The 6486-nt window shown below is 47.6% G+C and overlaps 1 protein-coding gene across 1 annotated transcript in view; it reads left to right on the forward strand.

Moving 5' to 3' along the window:
• Positions 1 to 5674, forward strand: part of Trio (trio Rho guanine nucleotide exchange factor) — a 290571-nt gene extending 284897 nt beyond the window's left edge. Inside the window, 3 exon segments of the mRNA XM_032898677.1 lie at positions 826 to 1026; positions 2700 to 2838; positions 3307 to 5674. Coding sequence (XP_032754568.1) covers positions 826 to 1026; positions 2700 to 2838; positions 3307 to 3855 — 889 coding nt within the window. The 3' untranslated portion in view covers positions 3856 to 5674.
• Positions 5675 to 6486: the final 812 nt, after the last annotated feature.

Genomic DNA, 6486 nt, shown 5'->3' on the forward strand with positions numbered 1-6486 from the left:
TGAAGCCCCAGAGCCCCTTCCACAAAAGTAAGATCGCTCACTGTCCCGAGGCTGAAAACAGAATGTTGCCACCAATAGAAGTGACTGTCTTGTGTTTGGTGTTAGTGGCTTTATGTTCCTGTGACAGTACCTGACAGAAACAGTTTAAAAGAGAGAACAGGTTTCCTCTAGCTCATAGTTTTAGAGGGTTTCAATCTATCCTGACGGGAAAGATGTCATGACAGAAGCCAGCAACTGTGCTCTCTCCGTGTTCCACAGTGAATAGTTACTGGGTCGCCACCCACTGACACTCCACTTCCCCACAGCCTGCCCTGCCTATGCCACTTGCATTCATTGCCCCAGGGTTTGTAGAACGTGCTTACGGTGAGAGCAAGGTCATCTTATCCACACAAAGTCAAGGTGCAGCCCAGGCTCCGGGTGTGCATGCACGTGAGATGTAGCACCAGATACCTGACAGCAATTAGAGACAACTTGCCCACCCCACAAACAAGCTTAAACCAACAATGCATGATCCTTTCCTCAGGAGTGGGAGGGACACTGGCAACTGTGGGCGCTTTCCATAGCCTCAGAATGGTGAAGTTCTTGGGAACAAAGGTAGAAGCTGCATGGTGAGGGCAAGATTCTCTTGAGCCACTCTTTCACCTCATTCAGGGCTCAGGAAGCCCAAGGTCTGGTCCCAGCCTGAGAAATGGAGCTGCTGTTAGGAAGGGAAGGGCTGTGCAATGGCTGGGTTGGCATCACGTCCTTTCCAAAGGCAGATCTATGCATAGGTGTCAAGTCCCATGGACGTGACCCCATGTAATTTCTTCATGATGGATTGTTACAGGGCAGATTTGCTGTAGTTAAGAAATGTGACCAGAAGGGAACCAAACGAGCAGTGGCCACAAAGTTTGTGAACAAGAAGTTGATGAAGCGTGACCAGGTCACTCATGAGCTTGGCATCCTGCAGAACCTCCAGCACCCCCTCCTCGTGAGCCTTCTAGACACCTTCGAGACCCCCACCAGTTACGTCCTGGTTTTGGAATTGTGCGTACCCGACCTCCCTCCCCCCTGTCCTTGTTGCCTTGGCTCCCAGCACTGATCCTGTTTGACCTCTGAGAAAAATGGGCTCTGTGGCTTTAGCGTTCATAGAACTAGTACAACTTCTAGTCATGGGCAAAACCCTTTGAGTGTTGGGAATCGAACCCGGGTCCTGCAAGAATAACTAGAGCTCCTCACTACTGAGCCATCTCTCTAGCCCCCTCATCCTCGGTGTCTTTCAATGCACAGCTGCTGGTGGCAGGAGCTAAAATGATGCAGTACGTGTGGAGAACCAACCTCCGAGCCCCATGCCTAGGACGCTGTCTGGCTAAGCTTGATGACCAGCAGCTACTGCCCACCTTCCATGGAGATTCTGAACAAGTAAACTCACTCCAGTCCTTGCCAGAAGTCACCACAGCCTTTGTCTAAACGTGCGTCTCTTTCAACTGCAGATGTTGAAGGGAATGTGTTTATTTTACAGTAAAAAGTTGGACCCGGTGCCTGGCAAGGACTAGATCACTGACCACACCCCAGGTTCCCCAGCTCTCACTTCTTTTTTACTGGAAAATTGCATGATGTATCTCTTGGCAACTTTTCCATTGCCATGACAAAACATTGTGACTAAGACATCTTATAGAAGAAAACATTGAGATTAAGGATTCGCCATTCCATGGGGTTAGAGTCCATGACTGCCATAGCCGGAAGCATGATGGCCAGCAGGCAGGCATGGTGCTGGAGCGGTAACAGCACTTTCATCTGTCTGATCCATGAGCACAAGGAGGAAGGGGCGGGACATCTAACTGGTAATGGTGTGGGCTTTTGAACCCTCAGTGCTCACCCTTAGTGACACACCTCCAACAAGGCCACACGTCCTAATCCTTCCCGAACAGTTCTACCTACTGGAGACAAGCATTCAAATATGTAAGCGTATGGCGGCCATTCTCATCTCACCACCACAGTGTAGCCTCACCAGGCTATTAACAGAATTAATTTTCACTAGAGCGTGTCACAATTTCCCCCTCGTGACCTTCCTTGCTGGACATGTGGTCCAACTTCCTATAAACTTCCCTTCGAGAACAGCGGGCTGTGCACAGCAGTCTCCACCCAATAGCAGCCGTTAACGAGCCCTGAGACCCCAGAAAATGTGAGTCTCTGCCTCTGCTTCCTCAGCTCTGATATAGGACAATGACGCACCCTTCTCAGGTGCTGAAGGTTGAAGGAATAGGCACTACTAAACTTTAAGTTTAGAACCTTGTATCCATTTAATATTAAAAATCAGTTCAGATTAGGGTAGCTCTTGACTAAGCATGAATATTGTCCGAGCATGTGGCTTTTGACAACATGGTCTCATCCATCTTCATGTGGCATGGCTTATGTAAGGAAGGATGCGCAGGCAAAGTGAGGTGGGTGACCCTTCCTTCCTACAAGACTTATCTGTATCCCTGCATAGATACTGCCCAGCAGTTTGCAATAGCAACACACAACAGGGTTGCAATCCCTGGCTGCAGCTCTCCCCTGCCATTACCACCCACTTGGGTCACCTCAGTGAGGGGACTAGAACCCCCTCCTGTACCATGCCATCCAGTGGAGATACAGTCCCGAGACGGCAGGGTTGATTTCTCCCTAAAATGGCCTGTGAGTTGAAAGGCATCATGACAAATATCCTTCTTACTTTGTAGGGCTGACCAAGGTCGCCTCCTAGACTGTGTGGTACGATGGGGAAGTCTCACCGAAGGGAAAGTCAGAGCGCACCTGGGGGAAGTTCTGGAAGCCGTCCGATACCTTCACAACTGCAGGATAGCACACCTGGACCTAAAGGTTGGCAGGCGAAGGGCTGAGCAAGGGCGGTCTGGTCAGGCCATGTGGGATGCTAGAGTCTTGCTCCCTGCCTGGGCCTGGAGGCAACTGGGGAGAGGAGGACACGGGACAGATTCCTGATCTCTCTCCTTGAGTTGCCCTCAGTAAACTCAACCGGACAGTACTAGTAGTTAAATCTGTTGGGTCAGGAGATATTTAGGAAGTTCCTGTCAGTACAGCCAAGTTGGTGTAGAACCTGCTCACGTGAGGGTGCCTTGTGGAGAGGAGACAGTGTTGAGTTAGGGCTATTTGAACCCTAAAGCTGAGAGCCACTCCTAGGGGGTTGTTCCTCTCCAACCTGTCCCTTGCTGGCCCAGAGAACTTCCTTTGGGTGGCTGACTTCCGCCTTCCCGTAGGATCCTGACAGCAGTCAGACTGAACATGGGTTGGGGATGTTTGCAAATGACGGTGTCTCCTCCTCCGTTGCAGCCTGAGAACATCTTGGTGGATCAGAGTTTGGCCAAGCCAACCATTAAACTCACTGACTTTGGAGACGCTGTCCAGCTCAACACCACCTACTACATCCACCAGTTGCTGGGGAACCCCGAGTTTGCAGCCCCGGAAATCATTCTTGGGAACCCTGTCTCCCTGACCGCGGACACGTGGAGCGTTGGGGTGCTCACCTACGTGCTGCTCAGCGGCGTGTCCCCCTTCTTGGATGACAGCGTGGAAGAGACCTGCCTGAACATTTGCCGACTGGACTTCAGCTTCCCAGAGGACTACTTTCAAGGAGTTAGCCAGAAGGCCAAGGAATTCGTGTGCTTCCTCCTGCAGGAGGACCCCGCCAAGCGTCCCTCGGCTGCACTGGCCCTACAGGAGCAGTGGCTGCAGGCAGGTAACGGCAGCGGCAAAGGCACGGGCGTCCTCGACACGTCCAGACTGACCTCCTTCATTGAGCGGCGCAAACACCAGAATGATGTTCGACCTATCCGTAGCATTAAAAACTTCTTACAGAGCAGGCTTCTGCCTAGAGTTTGACCTATCTTGAAGTTCTTTCTCATTCTCTTTCACCTGCCAATCAGCTGTTAATTTGAATTTTGAAGAGGAAACCAAACCAAACTAAGTGGCCGGCCGCCGGCCGTTCATCGTGTGAAATGGCATTCCAAGTGAGCTGTGCTCGGCCGCGCTCGGGCTCAGAGCTGCACGCTGCACTGGGGTGGAGGACCTTCAGTTACACTCTGCACAGGCAGAGATCACATTGCTGTACCACAGTATCTTATTCAGGTTCCTGCAAAAAAAAAAATAAATAAATAAAGAGATACTTTTTTAAACGAACATGGATAGAATTTTGCAAATTTAACATTTTCAAGGTTTATTCAAGGACACCTATGCCTATGTTCAGACCACTGGTGTTACACTAAACTGAGATACTGTGCATTTCTGGGAAAGACGAGTCAGGTGGTAGCCACTCCCATGGCCTCGGCCAGTGCTAGGCGTCCACCTGGCACCGAGCTTTTCCAGTGGCCTCGTCTGGATACAACTTGCCGGGCACCAGACTTGGCTTCTGAAACGTGCATTCAACCTCAATCTTTTGCATAAAATGTAATGAATGGTTTTGCTCTGATGAAATGTAGGCCTTACTTGTACATAAGACTCTTCCTGCCTTTTGTCTGGCGTCCCCCATCCCTTCCCCTCCTACCCACCACCTGGGCCTTCCTCTCGGGGGTCTGATGGGGTCTGCCCATCCAATGGAGACTTTAGGCTGGGTCCAGTCCCACCGCCCCCTCCCTAGCCCCACCCCAAGCCGTCAATCAGATTGTTGAACGGTATACAGTCAGATGAAAATACTGTAAATGCACTCATTGGGGTTTTTGTTTTTGTTTTTGTTTTTTTTTTTTGGTTTTTTGTTTGTTTTTGTTTTTTTTTAATTTCATACCATGTGCAATGTTGTGATTTAACATTTTCTGCAACTATTTATGAAGACTTCTGTTGTACCTGTAATAAATATATAGAAAAAGCACATTCTTCGCAAGTGAGCTTTATGGTTCTGTGTGTGTTGGGGGTGGGTCGTAGCCCTGTGCCATCAGTCAAGGACACTTAACTCTTCGTGAAATTTGTCAGTTTTGAGGACTGTAAAAAGTGATTTCATACTCTGAATATAAAACTGGATAATAGGGTAATGTTTTAAATTTTATTATGCTATTATTCAGAATGCCAAAGTATTATTTTTTTCCCAGAAATCAGTCTGAACATTTACTACTTTTTAGACTTTTTGACATTCAACTTTCTGTATAAAAATAATTGGCTGGATTTTAAGCTTTTGGTAAGAAAGCCAATCAAGTACTGGCCGCCCCGAGGCTGGTGCGCAGTGCCCGAGTCACGTGGCAGAGCTGGCTCTGGTGCGGGAAGTCCTTTACCACAGAAGTTGGATTTCTGGCACGCTTGGATTTTTCTGGATGTCTTTTTACCTTTATTGTGTGAAATACACTAAAAAAGAGACCGGCTTGCTTCCCAAGGCAGCGAGACATCTGGGTCGTGAGCCATAAACGGGCATAACTCAGCTTTGCAGTTTCCAACGTATTTTATTTATTCTTCTGTTGGGTTTTTGTTTGTTTCCTTGTAAAATTGTACAGAAACTTTTTAAGAAAAATTGGATTCAAAAACTGGATGTGTATCTGTAACCTCATAACTTTTATTTGTGTACCGTCCCTTTGATTATTTCAGTTAAAAGTTTTTACATTATTTTTTGCATGTATATTTCTTTGTACAGAGACCTTACATGTTTACACAGTATGATGTGATGTAAATATTTTATTTTGCCATCAGTTATTTTAAAAAATTAAACATATTTGCCTGAGTCTGGTGTTAGGTTTTTTATTTAAATTAATCACTGCTAAATCGGAGAGGTCCCTGAGAGAGACACGGCAGGGGCTGGTGTTTGGGGATGAGAGGCAGAGTGCCATGAATGAACTGGTTCAGGCTTGTAGTGCAGGGTGGGCAGGCATAACCTGCACTACTGTGAGTGTGTAACAGCAGCAGACTGGCTATCTTTTGGTCACAGGGGCTTAGCTCATCCTGATGGAGAGTACCCCGTTTTCCTGATGAAGGGAGTTTCATTCTGGCCTCAGGAAAACAAAAGTATTAACCATTTACCCTGATTCAGGCACTGCTATGACCCTGTACCTGTCGAGACCTCGGAGCCCACCCTTTCCTAGAATATTTGCAGCCGCCCTCTGCTGGCGCTCTCCCGTTACTGTAGGGTCAGTCTGCTGCGCTCGACATTCTCACTGTCCTAGCAGCAGGTCTCTCTCCCTGATTGCCAATACCATCTCACGGTTCTTTGGGGGGTTTCTTCTGGGTTGTCAACCTGTGCCCATGTGCTGAATGAGAGGTACAGAGAAAAGCCCATGACAAGATTTGATTTGTCATGTGTGGAATTACCAGGATTTTGGCGGAATTAGTCACGATAACATCTTATAGCCAAGTGTTCATTTAAAAGGCACTATGCCACCTTCAAACACTAGAAGAAAAGATGCTTGTATGTGTGTTTGAGACCTAATAGGGGAGGTGAAAATAATTTTTGAAACCAGTAGAGTCCTTCTCAGACTTAACTATATAATTAGATCTCTATATTATATATATATATATAATATAATTTGTATAATACAC

This window comes from Rattus rattus, chromosome 3, assembly GCF_011064425.1.
Source record: "Rattus rattus isolate New Zealand chromosome 3, Rrattus_CSIRO_v1, whole genome shotgun sequence".
In the NCBI taxonomy this organism is placed as follows: domain Eukaryota; kingdom Metazoa; phylum Chordata; class Mammalia; order Rodentia; family Muridae; genus Rattus; species Rattus rattus.